This window comes from Neopsephotus bourkii, unplaced genomic scaffold (assembly GCF_033783945.1).
Source record: "Neopsephotus bourkii isolate Nb327-2 ecotype Australia unplaced genomic scaffold, CSIRO-AGI_Nbou_v1 NB_9, whole genome shotgun sequence".
NCBI classification, from domain to species: Eukaryota; Metazoa; Chordata; class Aves; order Psittaciformes; family Psittacidae; genus Neopsephotus; species Neopsephotus bourkii.
Genome location: NW_026900526.1, coordinates 7,350 through 35,348, shown reverse-complemented (window position 1 = coordinate 35,348; position 27,999 = coordinate 7,350). Strand labels below are relative to the sequence as shown.

General features: G+C 42.5%; 1 protein-coding gene across 1 annotated transcript; it reads right to left on the bottom strand.

The window, feature by feature from the left end:
- On the bottom strand, window positions 1-26,644 carry LOC133220117 (E3 ubiquitin-protein ligase KCMF1-like). Its single transcript, XM_061368012.1, has 5 exons — window positions 26,505-26,644; window positions 14,363-14,464; window positions 10,924-11,098; window positions 3,358-3,637; window positions 1-625 (listed from the first exon to the last, which is right to left on the bottom strand). The coding sequence occupies exons 1-5, from the start codon at window positions 26,568-26,570 to the stop codon at window positions 373-375; spliced, it is 876 nt and encodes a 291-aa protein (XP_061223996.1). The 5' UTR covers window positions 26,571-26,644; the 3' UTR covers window positions 1-372.
- Between the last annotated feature and the right edge of the window lie 1,355 nt (window positions 26,645-27,999).

The following is a 27,999-nucleotide window of genomic DNA, read 5'->3' as shown; positions in this document are numbered from 1 at the left end:
TTACATTAAACCATCCAAGCAATTTTTATTCATTAATATTCATAAATACACACAGCAGCTTCATTAGAGATTTTTCATTTTTTTTCTCTTCAGTTTGAATGTGGAGTATTAGGAGAGGTTTTTGCATGTCAAGCTACAGGATACAGAGCTTTTCTTCTCTGCACTGCAACCTATATTTACCTGCTAAAAGTAAAAATTGGTTAAGTGGAAATGATTATCGTATATATCTTTTCTCTCTTCCTTTGTATGTGCACAATGTAACAAGAGTGACAGACCTGAAATTACAATCACCAAAACAAATCCAAGATAGATGTTGTCCACTTTCATTGGCAAATACAGCACAGAGGACATTGTCTGCAAAGTGGGATGCCATCAAAGAGGAGGCTCATTTCCTTTATTATTCTCTTTTAAATTTAGGTTTTCTAAAGCAACATCGAGAGGCATAATATCTACACAGCCCATAGCACCAAAATCAGCAATCTCTCCCTGTTCATCCTCATCTGAGGAGGAACTTTCTTCCCGCATCAAAGTCGACAGTAGAAGCTCTTGAACAAACAAGCTGCAGTCTGCCCGTTCACTTTCCTTTGTCTGACGCTCTGCTTCTGACATCTTGGGATCATTCAACCTGCATAGCATCACAGAAAAAGAAAAGACAGGCTTAGTAGTATCATCAACAAAATGGGCTTTCACTAATTACCTAAACAGCTGGTCTGATGCATGCTGTATAACACTTGAAAGCCATTCCATTGTGAAACCACCTAGGTACTGCTGCACTTCTTTTGACATGTACAGATCTGACAATACCTAGCACTCCTGATGCAAGAATACAGAAATTTAACAAACTTGTTCCCAGATGCTTCAAAAAAACTTCACAGAAGTAGATTCTAAGGCTGAAGGAAAAAAAAAAAAAAGGCAAAGCTATTTCTGAAGTTTCTTTCCCCTCAGAGGGGCTTCATTTTAAGGGGTGTTAAAAACCTCTAGTCATCCCTTAAGTGCTCATTTTGTCCCCAGGACAACCTCTAAATGCAAGCACGACACAAAATACATTACTACACACATAATGCCCAGAGATTCCCAAAGCACAGCACATTATCCACTTCACTTATCAGTGCATGCACCATCACCTAATAGAAGCAAGGAAACTGCTTGCTTCAGTTCTATCCTAGCTCACAATATCAGTGACTGACATTTGCAGATACTTTCATTAAAGTTATTATTAAAAAAAAAAAATTGGATTGAAATATTGTGTCCTGGGTTCATCAGTAGCAGTCATTTTTCTCCTTCTTAGTAGCTGGTGCAGTGCTGTTTTTGACTTTCAGCCTGGGAACAGCACTGATAACACCAATGTTTTTAGTTGTTGCTAAGTAATGTTTACTCTGACCAAGGACTTTCTGAGTCGCATGCTCTGCCAGGGAGGAGGGGAAGCCAGGAGGAAGCAGAGACAGGACACCTGACCCAAACTAGCCAAAGAGGTATTCCATACCACAGCACATCATGCCCAGTATATAAAGTGGGGGCAGTTACCCGGAAGGGATAGATCGCTGCTCAGGTGGGGCTGGGTATCAGTCGGCAGGTGGTGAGCAGTTGTATTCTCCTTCCTTGTTATTTCCCTTATCATTATTATTATTGGTGGTAGCAGCAGTGGTTTTGTGTTATACCTTAGTTACTGGACTGTTCTTATCTCAACCCGTGGGAGTTACATTCTTTCAGTTCTCCTCCCCATCCCTCCGGGAGCGGGGTGAGGAAGAGGGGGGTTGTGAGCGAGCGGCTGCATGGTTCAGGGTTGCCAGCTGGGCTTAAACCACGACATATTGTCACAAGTTTTGATAAAAATCAGCAGGTTAGCAATAAATCGTCCCAACCCAGGTTTCTAAACACAGAAACTGTTTAAACACCTGTGCTCTTTCTCAACATGTAACTGAGACAGACAGACAGACACACACTCTTCAGTACAGAAAAATCAATATTCTAAACCTCCTAAAAGAGCTGGAATGAGAGTGGGCAAATCTTCTATAGCATATTGGACTAGATGATTGTTTTGAGGTCCCTTCCAGTCTCTAGCATACTGTGATACTGTGACTTGGGGGTGTTGGTCGATGAGAAAATGAACATGAACTGGCAGCATGCACTTGCAGCCCAGAAAGGCAAACATATCCTGGGCTGCATCAAAAGGAGCATGACCAGCAGGTCAAAGGAAGTGATCCTGCCCCTCTACCAAGAAGGCCAATGGCATCCTGGGGTGTATTAGAAGGGGGGTGGTTAGTAGGTCAAGAGAGGTCCTCCTTCCCCTCTACTCTGTCCTGGTAAGATCACATCTGGAATATTGTGTCCAGTTCTGGGCCCCTCAGTTCAAGAAGGACAGGGACCTGCTGGAGAGAGTCCAGTGCAGGGCAACTAAGATGATTAAGGGAGTGGAGCATCTCCCTTATGAGGAAAGACTGAGGGAGCTGGGTCTCTATAGTTTGGAGAAGAGGAGACTGAGGGGTGACCTTATTAGTGTATATAAATACATAAAGGGGGAGTGTCACGAGGATGGAGCCAGGCTCTTCTCAGTGGCAAACAATGATAGGACAAGGGGAAATGGGTACAAACTGGAACACAAGAGGTTCCACTTAAACTTGAGAAGAAACTTCTTCTCAGTGAGGGTAACAGAACACTGGAACAGGCTGCCCAGGGAGGTTGTGGAATCTCCTTCTCTGGAGACATTCAAAACCCGCCTGGACACGTTCCTGTGTAACTTTATCTAGGTGTTCCTGCTCCGGCAGGGGGATGGACTAGATGATCTTTTGAGGTCCCTTCCAATCTCTAGCATACTGTGATACTGTGATTGTTGTAGGTCTCTTCCAACTGAACTATTCTATTCTATAGAACTCTAGGATGTAACTATACTTTCTGAAGCAGATAAGTATTCTGCTTATTAGTAATTAATTATTTGCTTTTTTCATCCAAAATACTTTAATATATAAACCTCTATTCAACCTTCAGCCTTCATTAAAGAATCATTTCCTATTAAATAAAGCTAGCTTTTATGTTCTCTCCTCATTATCAGCATAGAAGTTTGAAACATATTATTGCAAAGGCTCAGAAGCCTTCTGTTTTATCAGAAATAGCACGATAAAGAAGCACAGTTTACCAAAGTAATATCCTTTATGTTTCTCTTGAAATTGAGAAACAGGAAGTAATATTTATTCACTGCCTAGGAAGAAATGCACAGGAGACGTTACAAATACAAACAAAACCATAATATCTCAACTACAAACTTCATTAGGGATCTGGCAGTAGTTTCACTGAATTCAATGTCCATATGAGGACCAAGGAAAACAGAAATGGCAGAAGAGTTAAAACCACAGAAGTTACCTTGTAAGAAGAAACTGGGAGTTCTGTATAGCCTGATGATTGTTTTCTGTATTAGAAGTATTGGTTGCTGCTATAGACTGTGCAAGAGTGGTGGGGATGCTGCTCGTGTTAGTGCGTCTAGTTGCATTGCGTGCAGTCTCCAGTTGTTGTCTTGCTGCCTGTGCATGCTGTCGCTCCAACTGCAGTTGCATCTGCAGCTGTTGTAACTGAGAAGCAGAAGGGCCAGAAGAATTGAGCTGCCCTGCAGAACGTCTCACGCCTGATAATTGAGATAAGAGCTCTGCCAGAAAAGAGAGAAGTTTCTACAGTGAAATCTGTTTAAATACAGATCACAGAACAGCATAAATATCCTGAAAACCAGTATATCAATTTGTTTGCTTTATAAAACATTTAATAAATGAAATTAATGAACAATAAAGCTTCATGGGCTATCCATTACAAGTATCCCATGTCTCAAAGCCCATAGGGTAAGGAAGATTCAGAATCATCTAAAGAACTGTGCATAAATAAGAGTCAAAGTTTAAAGCTTTTTAAATGAATGAGAGCCAACCTATGAAGAATACCATATAAGCAGTATCCTGTACGACAATTCTCTAAAATTTTATCTTCAAGTCAAAATAGTTATTGACTAAGAAACCTCTTAAATTCTGACTTCAGTTGTTGGTGTTATATCCCTCCATGCACTATCAATGCATATTCTAGTGGGAAGCTGTGTGTGCTGCAGAGAAGACAAAGGTTTTTCAAATGTTGTATTATATGAAAAATATTTGACCACAGCAGGGCTTTTTTTTTTTTTTTGGTTTTTTTTTTTTTGGTGAGAGATATTCTAACAATTAAAAAAAAAAGCCAAAACCCAAAAAACAAAGAAAAAAAGTCTAGCCTGGATTCCTTTCCTCCAGAGTTCAAGACTGTGACAAATTCTGTCCATGCTAAGCATTTTCCAAAATAAATGTTAATAATAAGTTATTGCTCAGTGATTTACTACAGATTACATTCCACACAAAGTTGTGAGTACTATTTTGTTTTGTTTGATGCAAGGAGGGCAGAAGTAATAGATTATTCCCCCCCCATCCATCCAACTCTCATTAAAGCTGGAAGTTGTTATTACATGTCATGAAAATTTTCCTTCCATTTTACTTTCAAGATATAATCCTTTGAAACTAGGCTTTTCTTAGGTGAATAAAACACAATGCAGTAGCACTTTGCATCAGGAACACTTGGAATGCCAAAAATTCATGCTCAAGTCATTTGCACAGATAATCGTATCAAGATTAACTACCAATAACATTTTATTTCACTAATTAACTGATAACCACCACAAGGAGAAAAATAAATAAATAATGTTTACAGGTCTCTTAACAAGCACAAATTTTAACTTCTGGTAGCATGTACTAATAATTACCCCAATACAAAGGAAGACTTATAACACTGCCAGGTAAAACATGTATTTATCCTTACTGTTTGTAAGATCACCTTGAGTACAACTTAACAGATCCCTGGTAGCATATACGAATTTGAGACACAGGCTTGGTATGACACAGATACCCAGCCAAGCTGCACTACATTCTCTGAATGCAAAAAATATATTACTTCTACCAAACAAACAAATAAAACACCAAACCACCAAGCCAACCAAAAAACCCCAGTCAAACAAAAATCTCACAGGACTCAAAGGAATACAATTTTCTTACACATGCTCCTAAATGGGAAGGCCTTGTGAGGCTGAAATAAACCAAAGCAGCCACTTCACATTTAACTCAACTGAACTAATGCCACTGTAACAGTAAGAGAAAGTCTTGCACTCCAGGACACACAACCATCCATCCTTCCTCTAGTGCTTTACAGACCCACCACCTAACTTAACTCATTAAGATGACAGAAATGTTTTCATCCTCTTTTGCTGGAATATTTTTAGTAGTAGGAGCGCAGCCAGCAGCTCTTGGAAAGTGATTCTTCCCCTCTGTTTGGCACTGGTGAAGCCACATCCAGAGTGCTGTGTACAGTTTTAGACTCCCTGGGTTGAGACACATAGACATAACAGAGCAAGTCTAGTGGAGGGTCACCAAGATAATCAGGAGGCTGGAACACAGCACATGAGGAAAGAGTGTTTGGTCAACCTGGAAAGGAACACTTTGGAAGATTGCTGTCTGAATCTACCTGATGAGAAGATACAGAGAAGACTAAGGTAGACTCTTCTCAGAGTCATGCAGCAGTAGGACAAGAGTTAGACAAGGGAACATGAGAAATTCCAATTACAACCAAAGGGGTTTGGCTTACTTTGTGTTTTTTTTTTTTTTTTATCTCCCCCTCCCCCCATTTTAAAACATGAAGGTTTTTAAGTACTAGAACAGGCTGCCCAGAGAGGTTGTAGGATCTGTCATTGAAGGCATTCAAAACTCAACTGAATGATCTAAACAGATCTCCTTTGAGAAAGAGGTTGGAAACAGACAACCTGCAGAGGTCAATTCAAAACTTTTTTTTTCTATTATTTTTCTGCCATTTCAATGAGTTAAATCAGGTCACAGAGGGCCTGAAGAGCAGCTAGCACAACAGAGGCAAAGGAACTATGCCTATGGAAGGGGGGGGGGGTGTGTGTGGGGGGTGTGTATGTGGATTTACAGCTTCCTCTTTCAAAAGCAATGCACTCTTAAGTTGGTTCACTGCCTCTGAAGGAATCATAACCTAACAATAAGCAGCTCCATTCATGCCTTTCCAGGATCTGAAGCAAAGGCGCATAATATCAGGAACTTAGGTAAGTGCAGGAAGTTCTGAAGTTTCCCTGACACTTATCTTTCACTTAATGAGTGCACCCAAGGAGACCTTTCACTGTGCTTTTTGCAATCAGATTTGCCTGTCCCACATTGGCCTTTTTAGTTATCGGTGTGCTTGTAGTAAGTGTGGGTAAAGCTCTTCCCAAATCTTCGTCTGCAAAGTCAAGCCATCAATGAGTGCAAGATTGATGTCTTAAGATTTTACATTAGGGAAAAATATAGCTCTTTAAAAAAAAAATAATAATAATAATAAAAAATCAACAACTTGATCAATTTTTATTTTTAGGTCTTTATAGAGAAATTATTCTTGAAAATTACAAAGTTGAAAAAACACAGATTATATCTGTAAATCTAAAAACATGCCTGTGTGATTGTTAGAAGTTAAAAATGAAACATCTCCTTGAAAATTCTCCTAAACCTGACCAAAATATGACATGCAAATCAAAGAACGGTTTGGGTTGGAAGGGACTTGTAATGGGCAGGGACATTTTACTAGATCACTTTGCTCAAAGCCATGTCCAACCTGACCCAGAACACTTCCAGTGATGGGACAATCCATCCCAATGTCTCACCACCCTCATAGTAAAAAATTTCTTCCTTACATCCAATCTAAACCTACCCTCTTTCAGTTTAAAACTGTTGCCCCTTGTCCTGTCACTACAGGCCTTGATAATAAAATATCTCTTTATCTTTCTTATAAGCTTATAATATATTGAAAGGCTACAATAAGGTCTCCCTTGAACCTTCTCTTCTCCAGGCTGAACAACCCTGACTCTCTCAGCCTTTCCTCATAGAAGTGGTGCTCCAGCCCTCTGATCATTTCTGTGGCTTTCCTCTGGACCCACTCTAACAGGTCCATGCCCTTCTTGTACTGGTGACCCCAGAGCTGGACACACAACCTTGCGCTTGGTCTTATTGAACTTCATGAAGTTCTCATGGACCCCACTCCTCAAGCCTTGCACCATCCCTCTGGATGGCATCCTTTCCCTCTAGGGAATCAACTGCATCACTCAGCTTGGTATTGTCTGCAAACTTGCTGAGGATGCACTCAAATCCCATTGTCTACATCACTGATAAAAGATATTAAATAGTACTGGTCCCTGTATAGACCCTTGACAGACACCACTCATTACTGGTTTCCACTTGGGCATTGAGCTTGGACTGAAATTCTTCAGATGTTGTCATCCAGCCAATTCCTTATACACCTAACAGTCCACCTGTCAAACCCATATCTCTCCAGTTTGGAGGAGACCACATCAAAGGCCTTACAGAAGTCCAGATAGATGACATCCGTAGCTCTTCCCTTGACCACGGATGCAGCTCCTCCATCATACAAGGTGACTAGATTACTCAGGCATGATTTGCCCTTGCTGAAGCCATGTTAGCTGTCTCTAATCACCTCCCTGTCCTCCATATGCCTCGACATTGCTTCCAGGAGGATCTGTTCCATGATCTTACCAGGCACAAAGATGAGGCTGACAGGCCTGACTTAAAGTGGGAGGGACTTTGCTTCCCCAGTCCCTACCCTGAGGTTCAGGGGCTTGAGATATGTAGGAAGAGAGATTACCATTGAAAATTGAGGCAAAAAATTGTTGAGCACCTCAGCCTTCTCCACATCGGTTGTCACTAGTTTGCATATCTTATTTGGGATAGGTACATTTCCTTTAATTCTCCTTTTCTGGCCAGCATACTGATAGAAGCCCTTATTCTTCACACACCTTGCCAAATTCAGCTCCAACTGCACCTTGGCTTTTCTGGTCCCATCCCTACACATCCAAGCAGCAGCCCTATACCCTTCCCGGGATACACATCCCTGTTTCCGCTGCCTGTGCATTTCCTTCTTACACTTCAGTTTAATCAGGAGGCCCTTACTCAGCCATACTGGTCTGCCACCTTCCTTGCCTGACTTCTTGCACATGGGAATTGAGAGCTCTTGTGCTCCAAGAAAAATGCTCTTAAAGAGTTATCTGCTCTACTGCTCCTTTGTCCCTGAGGGCAGTTTCCCAGGGGGTCACATCCACTATCTCTTTAAACAACTGAAAGTTTGCTTTCCTAAGGTTTAGAGTCCTGACTATTCTTTTTACCTGGTCTATATCCCTCAAGCTTTCCTCCATTGGGGCATGATCACTGCAATCCAGGCTTACAACAATCTTGATCTCTCCAGTTAGTTTATCTATGTTGGTAAGCAACAGGTCTAGCAGTGTTTCTCCTCTGGTTGGGCTATTATTCAGATTAAAAAATTATCTAAATTTTCTAGTAGATGGGAGGGTGACTGAAGTCCCCCAGCAGAATCAGAGCATGCAAGTGCAATGCCTCCTGTAGCTAGAGTAAGAACACTTTGTCAACAGGCTCCTTTTGATGGGGTGGCCTGTATCAAACACCAACCCCAAAGTTTCCTTTGTTGGCTTGGCCACTAACTCTTACCCATAAGCTCTTAACCTGTCCATTGTCAAAGACAACTCTGTACACTCAGCCCATTTCTTTTCTTTTTTACATAAAAGGCAACTCCCTCTTCTTCCTTGCCTAACTCTTCTGAACAGTTTACAGCCATCAGTTACAACACTCCAGTCACACAACTCATCCTACCATGTTCTAGCAATAGCAATTACATCATACCTTTCTAGCTGCACAGTAGCTTCCAGCTCTCTCTCTTTCTTACCCATGCTATGTGCAATGTTATAGAAGAACTTCAGCTGAGCTATCAACCTTGTCACCTTTTCAGAGGAACATGCCCAAATTCCTTTGAGGCTTTTCACAGGTGTTTCCCTGTTGGTTCCTAATACATCAACAACCCAGGACTCCTATCCCAACCCTTTTTCCCCATTAAATCTAGTTTAAAGCTCTCCTTATAAGTCTAGTCAGCTTGCTGGTGAAGACCCTCTTACCCCACTTGATCAGGTGAATCTCATCAGCTCCTAACAGACCCAGTTTCCTAAAGGCAGCTCCATGATTATAGAAGCCAAAACCTTAAGTATGGCACCAGCTATGCAACCAGGCATTCACCTGTTCAATTAGTCTTCTTCCTGAACTTCTTCATCTGACTGGGAGGATAGAGCACGCCATTTGTGCTTCTGATCCTTTCTCAGTTGTTCTAAGGGATATATATTCTCTTTTGATGGTTCTAAGTTGCTTTGTTGCAGTATCATTGGATCCTATGTGGAATAGTAGGAGTGGATGATAATCTGCTGGGTTCACCAGGCTCAGCAGCCTCTCAGTAATATCACAAATGCAAGCTCCTGGAAGGCAGCAAGTTTCTCTAGAGAAATTGCCTGGATGGCAAATGGGTACTTCAGTGTCTCTTAGTAAAGAATCTCCAATTACTAATACTTTACATGCTTTTTCTGGTGACACTGGTTTTAATGTTGGGTGGGTGGTTGGATCAACTTTCCATGGTCAGCTTTTTCTGGATCCTGTCCGTTACTCATGTGAAACAGTGTTGTTTTCACATAACTGGGGATGGGGCTTTGCAGTATTAAGGCTTTACAGTATTAAGATTTTTCAATACTGGGGCTGGGGCTAAGTTACTAAGGGAACGAAACAAAGGGTTTGAGATACCATAACTTAGAAAGACACACTCTGTGGTTAAAGACATTATCATCTTTGGATGAAAGATACACTCTCTGGTTAAAAAGAATGTTTTTTTTTTTTTTTTGTACAATCTATGAAACTAAGCCTGTGCAAACTGGTTCTGTAGTTAAATAGTAAGTTGGGGTACCACATGTCTGTCAGAGAGTTATGAAATCGAAACATAAAAGGAGACATAAGAGGAAGGGGCATACAAAATAGAGTAAGGAGAGGTGTAAACAGAGGTGGGACAGTTAGTACATAGATTTAATGTGTCAGATAGGCTGTAAACCTTGGAGTCCCCAACCAATGGGGAAACAAGGGAAAGAACTTGCGGATGGGATAGGAAGTATAAATCATAGTTCTGCTTTTGCTGTGTGTGCCTACCTGCTGGGAGACCCGTTTTTCACAAATGTTAATAAATAGCTGCTTCACTGTTGTGTCTAACTGAGGCCTGCCTGAACCTAGAGACCAGTTCTCACACTCATGTGCTCTTTATTCTCTAACTGGACAAGGGTCCAGTCTCCTTCATCTTGTGAGTTTCTTGCGTCAGTCAGCTCAAGGTTGGATTCAGGCTTACCTTCCCCTTGCACAACCTTAAGGCAGGGCTGTTGTTCAGCTTTATATAAAATGCTTATTAAAATAGTTCTTAAAGAATTTTTAAAGAGTTAAAAGACCTCCTAAAGATCAGCAAGCCTGTCATCCAAACTGTAATCTGAAAGTAAACTGAGCACATTTTAAATGTCTATCAATAATATTCCAATTAAACCAATTTCATCTCGATGAACTCAAGTACAGCACTTGGTTTGTGCTAAAAAAAATAAGACTCATCTCTAACACCTCTGTGCACACAGCAAATTAAAGCTAGACACATTGAAGTACGTAATGGTGGTTAGAAACAATTACATTTAAAAATGCATACATACATACATATCATATGAGAAGAGACCTGGGAATCTTCAGCCTGGAAACAAGAAGGCTCAAGACGGGAGGAATCTTATCAGTGTATATATGGGGGAGGGGGGGGGGAGTGTAATGGACAGTCCAAGTAAAGATACTTTTCATCAGTAAACACCCAACAATTATAACACTGGGAAGAGTATATAAATATACACACATTTATTTTTTTTTCCCCAAAACACAGAAAAACAAGGCAACTATTATAATCTTGGATTTTGTTTCAAAGTCTATTGAAGGACTCTGAGCTAAACTCTGTGGTTACAGCTCTTACCAGCTATAGGATCCATGGTTTCTCTATTGCTTGGAGAATATGAACTCTGAGAAGATGAAAGCCCGCCAGTGGAACTGCTAGTAAAGTGCATGTTTGATCTACGTGCACGGGGGCCTCCCAAACCCCGGCCTGGGTGAAACATTCTACGTACATGCCGAGCACCACTAGATTCATCATAACCAAACAGTTAAGAAAAGTCTTTTGCTATCAAGTATTAAATAGCAAGAGCGTTTACCAGGTGGAACAATCAGGTAACACACTATTCCTCATTCATAAAACAACGACTCAAATTTTAAATGTACTGAAATCATAGCTATAGTGCCAGTCAGACCTATAGATCTGAACCCAAGGCATCCAGGGCTGCTTGCACCAAATTCATCTTTCCCAGGCTTTTTATCATGTCTAAAAATTGTCAGGATGGATTTCCTGCAATCTGGAACAGTTTTCTACTAAGTAATTTAAACTGATGATGCATATTCAGCAAAACACATTACTCAACAAACATAAAGATTTTAACATAAAAATTGGGGAAAAAGGGTATTTCAATACTGAAAATAATCTACAAAGTTTTATTGCCAGTCTTACCAAGAGCACACAGTAATTATTGCATTTCATACTTTTATCCAAGGAATTTCACCCACTCCACTCTTCAAGGAAATGCAGGTCAACAGAGAATTCAGCACTTCTCTAATACCCCTTTGCTTCATCTTCCCTCTCTTTCTCCACACAAATTCAATTTGCTCCAATTATGAAAACAAGCTCTTCCACTTTCTTTTTTTTCCCGTGTTTCTTAGAAAATGTCTATAAAAGCTATGACTTGAAATATAAGCTTTTTCATACATACTAAGAGACTATCAGCAAATAATTTAAAGATTACCTTTCCCAAAACAGTGTTAACATGAGTTCTCCTAAGACAGTCTAGCTAAAGCTTTCTTTTATCTTAAGAAACACTAGTGGAATTAACTACTAAGCTAGGAAATAATGTACTTGGACATATTTGATTTTTCAAATTTCTAAATTAGTACCTTTAGCTCACCTTATCTCCAATTTTCTTATTTTCAATAATAGCATGTTTATCACTTGTATAAAATCTATTACTTTTATCAGACCGGTGCCCAACTTATCCTACAACGTACGATTATGGTGTAGAATTCATTTCCTCATGAGTTGAAAAATTTAATACTGGAAAACTATTAGACTTTTTTTGGCAAGTATATATAATACATATTTTCAGGAAGAATTGACTTTTTCAAATTTATTATGCTATAGAGCATAAAACCTTTCAATTGCAGGGTTTGGGGAGGGGAATCTCCCTTGGGACAGAATATAGTTGTCTAGCATGGATTGGTTTGCTCTTGCTTTCAATCTGTTGATACTGGATAATGGTAGTGACAGAACATGGGCACTGATATTGACTACTGCTCTCATGCAGTTTGGGAAGCTTTCCATAGCTACATCTGACAGAAAAATGCCCCCATTCTGGGATTTTTATTTTTTTTTAAAGTAAACTTGGGAAATAAGATAACTAGAACATGCTTAATATAAATCCTTTGGAAAATTCCAGCCTTGATCTCATTTAGAAAAGGATCTTAGTAGCTTGCTCACTGCACCTTTGAAAGTGTTAAGACAACATTATTTAAATATTAGTTTAGAGTATATTGATGTATATCATGTATATTGAGTATATCACCCAACTATGCTGGGGGTAAAAAAGCATTGGGAACTCTTTACACATTGCAAACATATACTGAAAGCAACCAAGCTAGAACCATTTATATGGTCAAGATAAAAATTTGTTTTAATCAGTAAAACACTTGAAAATCGTTTAAGAAAGAAACTGGAATTTATTCAGCTGTTCAGAGTCTCCAGGGATAAAGGTGATATCTTGCAGTGGTTGCACAGGATTCTTCAAGAGAAATATGTGCAGCCATTTAAAACAGCTTTAAAACCCTTCTAACTACTACACAGAAGACAATATCCTTTCCTAAACTGCTAGCAACTGCGTGGGGGGAAATCTTTCCCCCCTTTTCTTCCTTTAAGTCTTAGCTGTCAGAAGACGTGAAATAGCACCCAACATTGAAGAGTTAGTCCAGAAAAATTTTGTCTGTCAAGTTTTATGGACTTGGCAACACTGACTGGTAAAGCAGTGCTGTACAGAAACTTCCACATGCATTTTCTATAATTATTTATAACATGGTCCAATTTATAAAGCTCCCCCCCATCAGTGTCGTGATGACTGACACTGTGGCCTTTACTCAGTAACTGAAAATATTATTTTGATTTCTCTAACTCTTATGTAGCTAATAATAAACACACATTTCCCAATTATCTAATCACTGATGTGAGAGAGGGAGAAAAAGATCTAGAAGCGTGAATTCTAATACAACACCTCATTCACTTTAGTAGGAAATTATGATAACTGTGTAATTGGGACTGACTATTTAAATAACAAATTTAAATGTAAATACAGATCACAACCAAAGTGAAACCACTTCCTATAATGTTGCTATTCATAAATATAATGAACTTGAGTTGTTAGGCCTTTTTTTTTCTTTTAAGAAGCCCTGAACAAAAAAGGCACTATTAAATTACACTAGTAGTGTATTTTTTTAATGAGATACAGAAAGATAAATAATTTATAGAGATCACTTAACGAGAGTTTTTCATGATGGCTTGTACTTCCATGGAGTAAGAGTACCTTCTAAAATTATGTTGTAGGTATTGTATAGCAAAAACACAAGCAACATTACTATTCCTAACACCAAGTAACATAAAAGAAAATTGTACTTAAAGTGCAAAGAAGCTGACAGTTTGAGCTCTTCAGTCATCGAGGGTAGTTATATCACTACAATCTGCATATAACTGAAAGACAGCCTTAATTCCTAGGGAAGTCTCCTGATATCTCTTCTAGTTATATCTTAAAAAAAGACAATAAATAACAGGCTGGAACTACCCCATTGAAATATGGTGATAAAACTAATCAAACACTTAAACCCACTAAATTTCAAAGCTCAAAGCATTCTCTAACACATTTGCTTTTAGTGAAATTTACTGCCTTTAGTCTTGCAATTATTTATAATACACTACTGCGTCTGGGTTGCTGCTTTCCCATACGCAAAATGGTATCAGAACTAATGACCAAGAAGGGTAAAAAATGCAGTGCAGAAAGAAGCAGCAAAGACATCTTTAAAAGTTTTTGCTATCAGAAATAAAACCACACACCCACATTTCCAAGCTACACCTAAAGCCCATTCACAGTCTGATAGATATAAATATATATACATATAAAAAAATCAGACATACAGATCCCCTATAATTAAACACCAATTCTAAAAAATAAGCAAAACTGATGTAGCCACTTGACTACAGAAGTCAAAATAAGTAGTTACAGCTATCATAAGAAACAGTATCCCTTTTCCCTCAACTTAAGAAAGGATATTAAATCTCTAGGAGCTCTGTGTTCCAGTGTAAGATGAGCTGCAAAGTCATCTGTGACATGATTAGGATCCCCTCCAGGTAATGCTGCACATATTGGACAGATCTGAAACAACAAAGTGAGAAAAAAAAAACAAACACAACCAACTTTACATAAACCACTAAACACACAATTCAGAGTTGATCACTTGACTTTAAATGTCGCATTCTAATCCTATATCTAAACAGCCATAGGTTTAAAACATTAAATGTATTCAAATGCAGCTGTTAATTTTAGTATCTTTTTAAGACACACTTTTCCTTGTAATTATGATTTTAATAATACCATGAAAACAAAAAGAAAAGTAAAATTTGCACATCCTATCTGCAGTGTTTCAGTCTGGTTATGCAGGATTCCTGCTTGTATGTACCTACATATGACATTATCAAGTTTATTTACTGTTCTTTGAATCCCCAAGCAACTTCTCATTCATCTCACCAGAGAAGTGTGATAAGGAGAATGAAACCAGATATGAATATTCATTAAAGTATCACCACTGAGAACACCCTCTGAAGTAACATGCAAGTAGAGATTTGGCAGTGAAGAGAAACTCCTTATTCTTACCAAGAATTTTGTGAGATAGCATTATAGCTTTGGTTTTTCCTTATTCCTAAACACATATTTTAAAAATTCTAGGGACACTTACTGCCATAGCAACCTTCATTTATTATTTTTTATTTTTCCTCCCAATGACTTTGCATCCACCTGAGAGAAGTGTGTCTTAAAAGTCCTTTGCAACAGTTTTGCAGGGCAGCCTTAAAATTTGACAGATCACAGGTTAATAAGCCAGAAAGGAGATACTTCCATACAGTATGTTAGGTCTTAACTACTCTTCCAGGGAGATCAACCTGGACTTTGCAACTGATAAGACTGTAAACTAGGTGGGAGACCCTGGGCACCAGACTGGGAGGGGTGAGGGAATCAAATGAACCATGCAAACTGATGAAGAGACATGCAGGGGTAAGAGAGAGCAGGGAGGAACAAAAGGGAGGGTAGACAGAAAGGGTTATAAAGTGGTCAGGTCACATGTAAAACAGAGCTGGTCAGTATGTTTGTCTGGCTGAGCTCTGAGCCTGTTCATTGCAGTCTGTCCTGTCTTCTTATATCTTCTTATTAAATCTTAGCAATCTATCTGCATAATCTCAGTCTCTATCCCATGTATATGTGTGCTGCAAGGACTAAGTGCCAGCAACTGGTGAGACCTGTGTATGTGTGGATGAAATTTGGTGCCAGCTATTAGAGTCAGTCTGGGGCTGTAGGTGCCCCTGTGGTGTCAGCTACTGGAACAAGTGAGGGTCCCAGCATCAGTAGCTGGAGGGGCCATAGCTCTCTAGACCTAGGGCAGGTACTATAAACTTTGTGCTTGGAGTGCTCACTACGGGGGGATGTCATGAGTGGATTTAGTGCCAGCTACTCCAGTCAGCCAGCATGAGTGAGGTGCCCAGCACTGGTGGCTGGAGTAGGACCACCAGTCACAGCCCATGTGGTGCCTGGTGAGAGCTGCTAAGGTAAAGGAGGAGAAGGTAGGTGTCTGTATCTTGCCCAAACCTGTTGTGCATGTGTACTGGCTAGCAAACTTCAAGATGGACTAGCCAATGAGGAGGGAGAAGCCTTGAGTCTGGGCAGGAGTATGAAGTAGGAAAGGGTCTGTGCTAGTATGCCCTAAGGGAATTTGCAAGTGTTTAGTGCCTGTGGGATGAGTGCATGTGTGTTTTCTAGTGGGCATCAAGCAGGACTAGCTGGCAAGCAGGAAACCTGTGTGTTGTGATTTAGACCCAGCTGGCAACAAAGTACCATGCAGCCTCTCTCTCAACCCCCCCTTCCCCCCTCCCTGGGTGGGATGGAGAGGAGAATCAAAAGAGTGTAAAAGCTGCAGGTTAAGATAAGAATATTCCAATAAGTAAAGTACAGTATACTACTACTACTACTAAGGGAAATAATGAGAGGATAGAATATAAAACTAAGAAAAACAAAACAAAAAAAAACCCCACAAGTGATGCCCAATACAATTGCTCAGAACCTGCTGATCGATACCCAGCCTGACCCGAGAAGTGATCTGGACCTTCCAGGTAACTCCCCCCAGTTTCTATACTGGGCATGATGTGCTGTGGTATGGAATGCCTCTTTGGTTAGTTTGGGTCAGGTGTCCTGTCTCTGCTTCCTCCTGGCTTCCCGTGCCCCTCCTCACTGGCAGAGCATGAGAGTACTTGGTCAGAGTAAACATTACTTAGCAAGAACTAAAACCATTGGTGTGCTATCAGCACTGTTCTCAGGCTAAAACTGAAAACACAGCAATGAAACAGCTATTAAGAAGGAGAAAAATGACTGACACAGCTGAACCCAGGGCACCTTTCTAAAAATGGGGGTTATATTTCCCTTTTCCAGTCAGCAGGAACTTCACTGGACTGCCATGACTTCTTAAATATTATAGATAATGACTTAGCAATGTCTGCCAGCTCCATCAAGACCCATGGATGTATCTTATCAGGTCCCATAGATTTGTGCACCTTCAGGTTCCTTAGATGGTCTCAAACCCGATTTTCTCCTACAGTGGACAGTTCTTAATTCTCCCAGTCCCTGCCTTTGCTTTCTGTGACTTGGGATAGTTGCTTGGGTCAGGCTGGGTATCAGTCGCCAGGTGCTGAGCAATTGTATTCTCTCCCCTTGTTATTTCCCTTATCATAGAATAGTTAGGGTTGAAAGGACCTTAAGATCATCTAGTTCCAACACCCCTGCCATGGGCAGGGACACCTCACACTAAACCATGTCACCCAAGGCTTTGTCCAACATGTCCTTGAACACTGCCAGGGATGGAGCATTCACAACTTCCTTGGGCAACCCATTCCAGTGCCTCACCACCCTTATAGTAAAGAACTTCCTCCTTATATCCAATCTAAACTTCCCCTGTTTAAGTTTTAACCTGTTATCAATTGTCCTATCACCACAGTCACTAATGAAGAGTCCCCCACCAGCATCCTTATAGGCCCCCTTCAGATACTGGAAGGTTGCTATGAGGTCTCCATGCAGCCTTCTTTTCTCCAGGCTGAACAGCCCCAACTTTCTCAGCCTCTCTTCATACGGGAGGTGCTCCAGCCCCCTGATCATCCTCGTGGACCCTCCTCTGGACTTGTTCCAACAGTTCCATGACCTTTTTATGTTGAGGACACCAGAACTGCACACAGTACTCCAAGTGAGATCTCACGAGAGCAGAGTAGAGGGGAATCTTTATTATTACTGGTGGTAGCAGTAGTGGTTTTGTGTTATACCTTAGTTACTGGACTGTTCTTATCTCAACCCATGGGAGTTACATTCTTTCCGTTCTCCTCCCCATCCCTCCAGGAGTAGGGGGGGGAAGAAGGGGGGAAGTGAGCAAGCAGCTGCCTGGTTCTGAGTTACCGGCTGGGCTTAAACCATGACACTAACAAATTTGTTGGCCTTGTACAATGGGGCTACAGCACTGGTGGATAAGGAAAGAGCAAGTGGTGTCATCTACCTGGACTTGCACATGGCATTTGACACTGTCCTGAATGACATCCTTGTATCTAAATTGGAGAGGCATGAATCTGATGGATGGACCACTCTGTTGCAGGATTTGGCTGGATGGTTGCACTCTAAGAGTTGGGATCAATGGCTCAAGGTTCAAGTGGAGATCAGTGATGAGTGGCATTCCTCAGGGGTTGGTATTGGGACTGGCACTGTTGAACATCATTGTTGTCGACAAGGACAGTGGGATTGATGCACCTTCAGCAAGTTTGCCGATGACACCAAGCTGTGTGGTGCCATCAACACACTAGAGGAGAAGAGATACCACCCAGAGGGACCTGGACAGGCTCAAAAGGTGGGCCCGTGCAAACCTCATGAACTCCAACAAGACCAACTGCAAGGTCCTGCACCTGGGTCTGGGCAATCCCAAGCATAAATACAGGCTGGGAAGAAAATGGAGTGAGAGCAGACCTGAGGAGAAGGACTTGGGGGGTGTTGGTTGACAAGAAGCTCAACATGACCCAGCCAGAAAGCCACGGTGACGGTGGCAGATTTAAATTCGGCTGAAACTCGCTACTCGCATTCAGTCAGCTGATTGGAGCTAGCCCAGCTAGAGCCGCAGCCGGCACGGTACAGCGACCGCGAGCTTCTACCAAGATTCGGAAAATCAGAGGGGATAGCGCAGAGCCATCGCGATTCCCGACATTTCCCAACACTTCCGGATTCCCGAAGTTCCAGCAGCCCTTGCGAGAGAGCGGCTGACGTGGCGGGGGGCGTTCCCACGGTGAACGGCGACCACTCCCCTGCCCCTTGACTTGAAAAAGCCTTTGAGAGGGCAGCAACGTGTCGCTGCCCACCAGGTGAAGGGAAGAACAGGTAGGTCGTTGGTGGAAGATCTGCTTAGCTTGGTGGCTGAACTTAAGGAGGAGGTTGAGACGCTGAGGAGCATCAGGGAGTGTGAAAGGGAGGTTGACTGATGGAGCAACTCCCTGGCGTGCCAGTTGGAACGGCTCCAGGGAGATACCCCCCAAAAGGGGATGGACCCCCTGCCCTCTCAGACAGAGGGGGATGGCCTGAGACAGCCCCTGTCATGTAGCTGTCACCCAGAGGTAGGGGACCAAAAAGATGATGAGGGTTGGAAGCGAGTTCCGGTTCGGCGTTGTGGGCAGCCCTCCTCCCTTCCTGCCCCGCTTCCCCAGGTGTCCCTCCGTAATAGGTTTGAGGCCCTGGATCTTGAAGGAGAGGTAGGTGAGGATGTGGTGCAAGGCCCACCTACAAGGCCACATAGGAAAATGCGGTCGACTTCGCACTTCAAGACTGCCTCTGGTAAGACAGAAAGAAGGGTCATTGTAGTAGGTGATTCCATTCTGAAAGGAACAGAGGGCCCGATATGCAGAGTTGACCCTCATCATAGGGAAGTGTGTAGTCTGCCTGGAGCCCGGATCAGGGATATCACCAGGGCGCTCCCCAGCCTGGTGCACCCGACAGACTACTACCCGCTGCTGGTCTTCCAGACGGGTGACGAGGAAGCTGCTTCCTGCAGTCTGAGGGGGATAAAGAAAGACTACAGGGCCTTGGGGCGGATGGTGAAAGACTCTGGGGCTCAAGTGATCTTCTCTTCACTCCTTCCATCTTCTATTGATGATGTGGGACTGAATGGGAAAATTCAGTCCATAAACGGTTGGCTTCGAGGCTGGTGCTGCAGGCAGGGCTTTGGATTCTTTGATAACGGCTGGTTTTATAGGGCACCAGTCTGGACATTGGCATGTGGGAAAGGTTTATCGCACAGAGGCAAAAGGATGCTGGGGCACAAATTAGCAGGGCTCATTTGGAGAGCTTTAAACTAGATTCGAAGGGGGATGGGGTTGTAGCTGGGCTTGCCTCAGTGGGACAGCGCTCCGGAATTGATGAAGACTGGGAGGCCTCCTGTAATCCTAGGGTGAAATCGGTGTGCTCAGCTCGCTCCCTGAAATGTCTGTACACCAATGCACGCAGCATGGGAAATAAGCAGGAGGAGCTAGAAACCTGTGTTAAGTCGGGAGATTATGATCTGGTGGCAATTACAGAGACGTGGTGGGACAGCTCACATGACTGGAATATAGTCATGGAGGGCTATGTTCTTTTCAGGAAAGACAGGCCAGCCAGGCGGGGTGGTGGGGTTGCTCTTTATGTGCGAGAGCAGCTACAATGCGTTGAGTTCTGTCCGGGGACAGATGATGAGCGAGTTGAGAGTCTGTGGGTGAGAATTAAGGGGCAGGCTGGCAGGGGCGATACTGTTGTGGGGGTCTGTTACAGGCCACCGGATCAGGGTGAGGAAGTTGACGAGGCCTTCTACAGGCAGCTGAGAGCGGCCTCACAGTCACAGGCCGTGTGGGGGATTTTAACTTCCCTGATGTTTGCTGGAAGAACTACTCAGCAACCCATCAGCAGTCCAGGAGGTTCCTCCAGTGTATAGATGATAACTTCCTCATGCAAATGGTGGACGAGCCAACCAGGAGAGGTGTGCTGCTGGGTCTCATCCTCACTAACAAGGAGGGTCTGGTTGAAGGAGTGAAGGTTGAGGGCTGCCTTGGTTGCAGCGACCATGAGACGGTAGAATTCAGGATCTTGTGTGGTAGGGTCAGTAGAATAGCAAGTAGAATCGCAACCCTGGACTTTAGCAGGGCAAACTTTGGCCTCTTCAAGCAATTGCTAGGGGAAATCCCATGGGCTAGGCTGCTTGAAGGTAAAGGGGCCCAAGATAGTTGGTTGACGTTCAAGGACTGCTTTTTCCAAGCTCAAGATCAGAGTATCCCGACACGTAGGAAGTCAAGGAAGAAGGTCAGGAGACCTGCGTGGCTAAATAGGGAATTGTTGGGTATGCTGAAGTGGAAGAGAAGAGTTTACAGGTCATGGAAGGAAGGGCTGGCCACTTGGGAAGAATATAAGGCTGCTGCTAGAGGATGTAGGAAAGCTGCTAGGATGACTAAGGCCTCCTTGGAATTAAAGCTGGCGAGAGGGGTCAAGGACAGCAGAAAGAGCTTTTTCAAATACATGGCATGTAAAACTAACACCAGAGGCAATGTAGGCCCGCTGATGAACGGGACGGGTGCCCTGGTGACAGAAGATACAGAGATGGCAGAGTTACTGAATGCCTTCTTTGTCTCTGTCTACTCTGCCGGAGGCAGCCCTGAAGAGCCCTGTACCGCTGAGACCTCAGATGAAGACAGGTCAACGGAGCGGTCTGCCTTAGTCGATGAGGAGTGGGTTAAAGACCAGTTGAGCAATCTGGACATCCATAAATCCATGGGTCCAGATGGGATGCACCCGCGGGTGCTGAGGGAACTGGCGGAGGTCATTGCTAGACCGCTCTCCATCATCTTTACCAAGTCTTGGGAAATGGGAGAGGTGCCTGAGGACTGGAGGAAAGCAAATGTCACTCCTGTCTTCAAAAAGGGCAAGAAGGAGGACCCGGGTAACTACAGACCGGTCAGCCTCACCTCCATTCCTGGGAAAGTGATGGAACACCTTATCCTTGGTGCCATCTTAAGGCATATCAAGGATAAGAGGGTTATGAGGAGCAGTCAACGTGGCTTCACCAAGGTGAAGTCATGCTTGACCAATCTTATAGCCTTGTATGAGGAAATAACACAGTGGATGGATGATGGCAGAGCAGTGGATGTGGTCTACCTTGACTTCAGCAAAGCATTTGACACGGTCTCCCACAGCATCCTTGCAGCTAAATTGAGGAAGTGTGGTCTGGATGATCGGGTAGTGAGGTGGACTGTGAACTGGCTGAAGGAGAGAAGCCAGAGAGTTGTAGTCTATGGGGCGGAGTCTAGTTGGAGGCCTGTATCTAGTGGAGTGCCTCAAGGGTCAGTACTGGGACCAGTATTATTTAATATATTCATCAGTGATTTAGATGAGGGAATTGAGTGTACTGTCAGCAAGTTTGCTGATGACACTAAGCTGGGAGGAGTGGCCGACACGCCAGAAGGCTGTGCTGCCATCCAGTGAGACCTGGACAGGCTGGAGAGTTGGGCGAGGAATAACTTGATGAAATATAACAAGGGAAAGTGTAGAGTCCTGCATCTGGGTAGGAGCAACCCCAGGTTCCAGTATAGGTTGGGGAACGACCTGTTAGAGAGCAGTGTAGGGGAGAGGGACCTGGGGGTCCTGGTGGACGACAGGGTGACCATGAGCCGACACTGTGCCCTTGTGGCCAAGAAGGCCAATGGCATCCTGGGTTGTATTAGAGGGGGGGGTGGTTAGTAGGTCGAGAGAGGTCCTCCTTCCCCTCTACTCTGCCCTGGTGAGACCCCATCTGGAATATTGTGTCCAGTTCTGGGCCCCTCAGTTTAAGAAGGACAGGGACCTGCTGAAGAGAGTCCAGTGCAGGGCAACTAAGATGATTAAGGGAGTGGAGCATCTCCCTTATGAGGAAAGACTGAGGGATCTGGGTCTCTATAGTTTGGAGAAGAGGAGATTGAGGGGTGACCTTATTAGTGTATATAAATATATAAAGGGGGAGTGTCACGAGGATGGAGCCAGGCTCTTCTCAGTGGCAAACAATGAAAGGACAAGGGGAAATGGGTAGAAACTGGAACACAAGAGGTTCCACTTAAACTTGAGAAGAAACTTCTTCTCGGTGAGGGTGACGGAACACTGGAACAGGCTGCCCAGGGAGGTTGTGGAGTCTCCTTCTCTGGAGATATTCAAAACCCGCCTGGACACGTTCCTGTGTAACCTTATCTAGGTGTTCCTACTCCGGCAGGGGGATTGGACTAGATGATCTTTTGAGGTCCCTTCCAATCTCTAACATACTGTGATACTGTGATACTGTATGCTGAGGTGCATCAAAAGGAGCGTGACCAGCAGGTCAAGGGAAGAGATTCTCCCCCTCTGCTGTGCTCTCATGAGACCCCACCTGGGGGACTGCATTCAGCTCTGAGGCCCGTAATATAAGAAGCACGTAAACCTGTCAGAGCAAGTCCAGTAGAGGGCCACAAAGATAATCAGAGGGCTGGAGCACTTCTCCTATGAAGGCAGGCTGAGAGAGTCGGGCTTATTCAGCCTGGAGGAGTACCTGGGGACACCTTATAGCAGCTTTCCAGTACCTAAAGGGTGCTTACAAGAAAGCTGGAGAGGGACTTTTTACAAGGGCATGTAGTGGTAGGACAAGAAAAATGGCTTTAAGCTGAAAGAGGGTAGATTTAGATTAGGCATTAGGAAAAAAATTCTTCATTATGAGGGTGGTGAGGCACTGGCACAGGGTGCCCAGAGAAGCTGTGGCTGCCCCAGCCCTGGCAGTGTTCAAGGCCAGTTTGGATGGGGCTTGGAGCAACCTGGTCTAGTGGAAGGTGTCCCTGCCTGTGGTAGGGGGTTGAAACTACATGATATTTATGGTCCCTTCCAACCCAAACCATTCTATGATTCTTTGATATGCAATCGTATTCAGGAATAAAAAACAAAGAATTAAGAAGGAGTGACGTTCATAGTTATGTTGTTTGTCTTCCTAATTAACTGTTATGCACAATGGAGCCCTTTTTTCCCTGGAGATGGCTAAGCATCTGCCTGCCAATGGGAAGGAGTGAATGATTTCCTTATTTTGATTTCTTGCATAGGCAGCTTTTGTTTTACCTATTAAACTGTCTTTATCTTAACCCACAATTTTTTGCACTTTCAGCCTTATTGTCCCCTCCCCTATCCCAGTAGGGGCAGGGGGGAAGTGAGTAAGCAGTTGTGTCATATTTAGTTGCCAGATGGGATTAAACCACAACTAACGTTTCTGGCACCCAATGTGGGACTCAAAGTGTTTGAGATAATGACAGATTTGACCAGAGCATATTAGAGGGAACATATCATTATTATATGTTTAACTGTTGCTGATCATGATATTAACTTATATGTTCTTAATATTAATTTATCTGATCTGTGCCATGCTCCCTTTTTTGCCGTACATGTTAAAAACTTTTTTTGGGCTTGAGAAGACACCAGAAGCTGCCCCCATGGCCTGCAGAGCTAGTTCAAATCAGCTCCAAGACAGCCCCACCCCTGACCAAAGCTGAGCCAGTCAGTGATGGCGATAGCATGCCTGTGATTACATATTTAAGAAAGGGCAAAAAAAGCTGTACAGCAGTAGCTGTGAGAGAGGAGTGAGGAAATGTAAGAGAACCAAGCTCAGCTACTGTGGTCTGTAGAGGGCTCCATGCCAGAGGAGGTGGATGTGCCCTGAAGGAAGCTGCAGCCCATGGAGAGGAACCCATACAGGAGCAGATTTTTCTGGCAGAACTTGTGACCCTGTGGGGGATCCATGCAGGAGCAGTCTATTCCTGAAGAACTGCAGCCTGTGGGAAGGACCCATGTTGGAACAGTTCATGAAGTATGTATCCCGTGGAAGGGACTCCATGCTAGAGCAGGGGAAGAATATTATATGGAAGGAGCCACAGAGACAATATCTGATGTACTGGCTGCAACCCCCATTCCCCATCCCCCTCAGGGAGGGAAAAGGAGGTAAAAGAGTTGGGAGTGAAGTTGAGCCTGGGAAGAAGGGAGGGATGGGAGAAGGTGGTTTTAGATTTATTCTTATTTCTCATTGTTCTTTTCTGTTTAGTTGACAATAAATTAAACTAATTTTCCCACGTCAAGCCTGTTTTGCCCATGACAGTAATGGCTAAGTAATGTCATTGTCCTTATCTTGACCCATGAGCTTTTCACCATATTTTCTACCCATCCTGTTGCTAGGGAGAGAGGTGAGATAGAGCAGTTTGGTGAGAACCTGGCTGCCAGCCAAAGTCGACCCACCCCACCTGGTCCTTTCACTTCAGACTAGTTGCTGCCTTAGTAAGTACAGAATGAATCTAAGTGTAATTGAGTAGCAGAAAACTGCTTTCTTTATTCTGAAACTTAAAATATTAGTGACTGTAGTGATAGGACAAGGGGTAATGAGTTCAAACTTAAACAGAGTAAGTTTAGGTTAGATATAAGGAAGAAGTTCTTTACTGTGAGAGTGGTGAGGCACTGGAATGGGCTGCCCAAGAAAGTTGTGAATGCTCCACTCATGGCAGTGTTCAAGGCCAGGTTGGACTGAGCCTTGGGTGACATGGTTTAGTGTGAGGTGTTCCTGCCCATGGCAGTGGGGTTGGAACTAGATGATCTTAAGGTCCTTTCCAACCCTAACTATTCTATGATTCTATGATATCCGATGGCATTTCTTACAGTTTGTACAGCTGCAACCCTAAAAAACTTCTGAATGCTGTGTTTTATTTATTAATCACTCTGCTCTACTGAAATGCAATGGCAACATTAATAATCATCATAATGCCAGCCATGTCTGTCCACACTTGCCCTGTATTGCTGATCATTATCCTTGATCCTTTAATGGAGAAATAATAATTACTGAGGTTTTAGTTCTATAAATAAAGAAATATATGCCAATAGTTTATATGTTCTTATGAAAGACTAAGACACCTTTGAGTCTCAGAATGGATTTGCCAGTCTTACCTCCTCTACTATTCCTTCACATAAGGCCCTTAGTAGTCTCTAAGGAGAGAGATTCTCCTCCCACATAATTTCTCAAAAAGTGAAGACAGCTTAGAGGTCAGAACAAAGAAGTTCAAAGTCACAAGTCATTTCCCCACAACTTATTAAGATTTTAATTATTTTCCTCAAGCATGCATGTTTTTATGGGAATCTACAAAAAAAAAAAACAACAGACAACAGTTCCCTGAATGTCCTTCTATAATCATACATTCCTCAGGCATAAACAGTATTCACACACAAACATGAATATATCACCCACTGCTAGAAAGATACCCAAATTTTGTGGGCAACAATTTAACCTTGGTTTGCTAACACACGTAACCGTTGAATTAGTTAAATGGGCTTTCAAAATAAATACAAACCATACCCCTGCACCATAAAGGGAAATCTAAAACCAGGGCTACACTTTTCTAAAAAGAAAGTAGTCCAAACACTAAGTAGCATGTTTCTCAGCACTGAAATGAAAGCTGAGAAGAAACCATTTCTAATAGTAACAAAATCCAAGTTATTTATTATTTTATCATTTACATAGCAAAGTCACCTCACATTTCAGAAAAATTTCTGACTTTCTGGCAAAAGCAACAGTAACATCTAGATATAAAAACTTGAGGCAATCAGAACACTTGTTGACAAAAACGGAAGCAAAGTAATTGTTCCGTAATTGCTTTGCACCAATCTCTACTGTTGAAATCATCAGAGAAATCAAGTGGTAGGGTAAAGGGAAAAAGCAAGGGCTGCTTTATAAAAAAAATATATTTGAAAGCTATTTATTTTTACAAGGGTTTAACCCTCTCTGTAACATCAGGATTTAGTGGCCTGCATAGCAAGGATCCAAGGACTCAGCTGCATAACCTTGACTCAGACTGCTGAGAGAATGTCAGGTGATGTTGTAGGCAGATGTAGTATCATTGAGCTGGGGACTTAGTAGCTCAGGGAGTCAAGAAGGAAAACACCATCATGGTGTGTATGTATGTATGGTACATACCTTCCTAGTCAGCACTTAAATGAACACATACTTAAAAAAAAGAAAACCAACTAATTTTCTCTAAATTTTCATATACTTTCATTGTAATTGAAAAACAGTGCTGAAGTGGCTTACCACCTCTGTTGATGTTTCTGTGTGTTCAGAAGCAACATGTTCTTGAAGAGATGTTTCCGTATAGCCCATCTTTCCACAATAAGGACAAGTAAAGGACTGTGGCTGCTCTACAGAGAAAGCTTCTCCACCATAATACAAATCTGGAAAAAGATGATAGCTTAGGAGGGATTATTTTCAAGCAGCATAGCTCATTATTTTATTTATATAACCTCTTATATATATACTTATGTGCATGGAATCACATGCAGTACTGTCAAATTAATTCATTATTTAATCAAAATAAACATTTTAATTCTGCATATGCCAATATTATAAAGTTGTTCAATGACTCAACTTCCAAAAGAATAGACAAACTACACATTTTTCACTAGCAAAAAACATAACTTTCTAATATTCAGGAAGAGGTGATAGTGCTGCCAAAACATCACTTTCCTCCCCATCCTTGTTTTTACCATACTACAGATAAAATCACTGTAGATGCTCTGTGCTCTCACAGCCTTACTCACAGCAAAATAAAAAATGTTAAACATCATAATTTAAAATGCTTCAGTGTGTCAGTGACACTAAATAATGCTCTGTGGTGGAACCCACAAAAATAGAAAAGTACTGTTTGTCTGTGGTAGTGCCTCCTGGGAAGGTCCTGCTTTGGCTCCTCCCTGGAAAACTCCCAACCCTTGGAGACCTTTCTAGATATAGCTGGCCACTTCTGATGTAGGCAGAATGAGTATGCATTTTTGCTAGTATAAAGGCCTGAGCCTCAGGCAATGTGGATAGGCAGAGCCTCATGTCACCCAGGTCAACATTGTCTCCCAGGGGATGCCCGCTAAGGTTGAGCCTGCCACCTTGCACTGAAATGATGTTTTTCAGAGCTGGTTTCCTGATCGTCATTACATGGTCCTTGGGGTTGGTAAGATAACCAAACATCAGAGATATCCTTTACTGTATCTTTTGTTACCTCTATATTTTTCCTGTATTAATAAACTAGCTATGATTCTTTATTGTGTTGTGTTTCAACCAGGAATCCTCAAACTCTGGAACATTCAGTGATACCAGCACTTCATATGTTGATATTGGTGCCATAACTGAACCAGTGTTTAACAATAAGGGTAAATTTCAGTGAAGCAAAAGGAGATGTTATGTACCAGTTTCAGTATTTCAACACTTCCTGAATACCAAAGTAGCAGCCTCCCTTAAGCTGCTAGTTTAGCAATTAACATGAGCCAAACTGGTCATGAAAATTTAACAAACCATGCAAAATTCATACTAAATTATATCACTCCAGGAAAAGTTTCCTTTACTGCTTATAGAGTAAGAGCACTTAGATGATGCTTAGGCTCAGAACACTCTAAAGGGAACTTGATACCATACTAAATTAGATTTCAAGCCTAAGGCTATTTGGAAACTAGTGTTTCCTAAAGTAAAAGGCTTTAGGACATCTGACAATCTCAGTGGGGAAGGAAAAGAACAATTTTGTTTCATCAGCTACTGAGACAGCACA